The 577-nt window shown below is 38.0% G+C and overlaps 1 protein-coding gene across 1 annotated transcript in view; it reads right to left on the reverse strand.

Moving 5' to 3' along the window:
• Positions 1-517, reverse strand: part of fam234b (family with sequence similarity 234 member B) — an 8,366-nt gene extending 7,849 nt beyond the window's left edge. The window contains exon 1 of the mRNA XM_037688501.1: positions 437-517. Coding sequence (XP_037544429.1) covers positions 437-473 — 37 coding nt within the window. The 5' untranslated portion in view covers positions 474-517. The remainder of the gene's footprint in view (positions 1-436) is intronic.
• Between the last annotated feature and the right edge of the window lie 60 nt (positions 518-577).

A 577-nucleotide genomic window follows, 5' to 3' on the forward strand; every position in this document is an offset into this window, starting at 1 on the left:
AACTTATGTACTTTGACCTAAAAGAACTCAGTAAGCCTTGTAAAAATGTGAGAGCGGTGTCAGAAAAACCTTATTATCCTGTCAGGTCTGAAGATTAAGATCAGCTAAAACAGCAGAAATACGATATTTTATGTGTTCGCTGTAAAACCTGCAGATCTGGTGGATAAACGTTAGCATCTTTAGCATACGGTTAGACAACAGTCTGCTGGGCGTCATTCTTAGAAATGTATATCCATCTTATATAACATTCAAATAATGTTAATCTGAAAAATAATGCAGAAAAATATTCACAACAAACCCATGAATGAAATGAACCAATAGCTACTGCACGGATGTTAACGATAGGAACATCAAAATCTACTTATGATGTTTAAAAAAATAGTAGCTTTTTTTTATTTATCTATAAAAACGGATGGATAATTGTAACGGATCTTACCGGGCAGTTTGAGGGCACGGGATAGAACCGCAGCCATTTCTCCTCTACGACAGCGAGAGACGCGACTTCCAATGAACCCTATCGCTGCCAAACTGCATTCTGGGAGTTCGTGTTTTTCTATCGCTGCCCAACAGCATTCTG

The sequence above is a fragment of the Nematolebias whitei genome, chromosome 15, assembly GCF_014905685.2.
Source record: "Nematolebias whitei isolate Nwh7 chromosome 15, NemWhi1, whole genome shotgun sequence".
Taxonomy (NCBI): domain Eukaryota; kingdom Metazoa; phylum Chordata; class Actinopteri; order Cyprinodontiformes; family Rivulidae; genus Nematolebias; species Nematolebias whitei.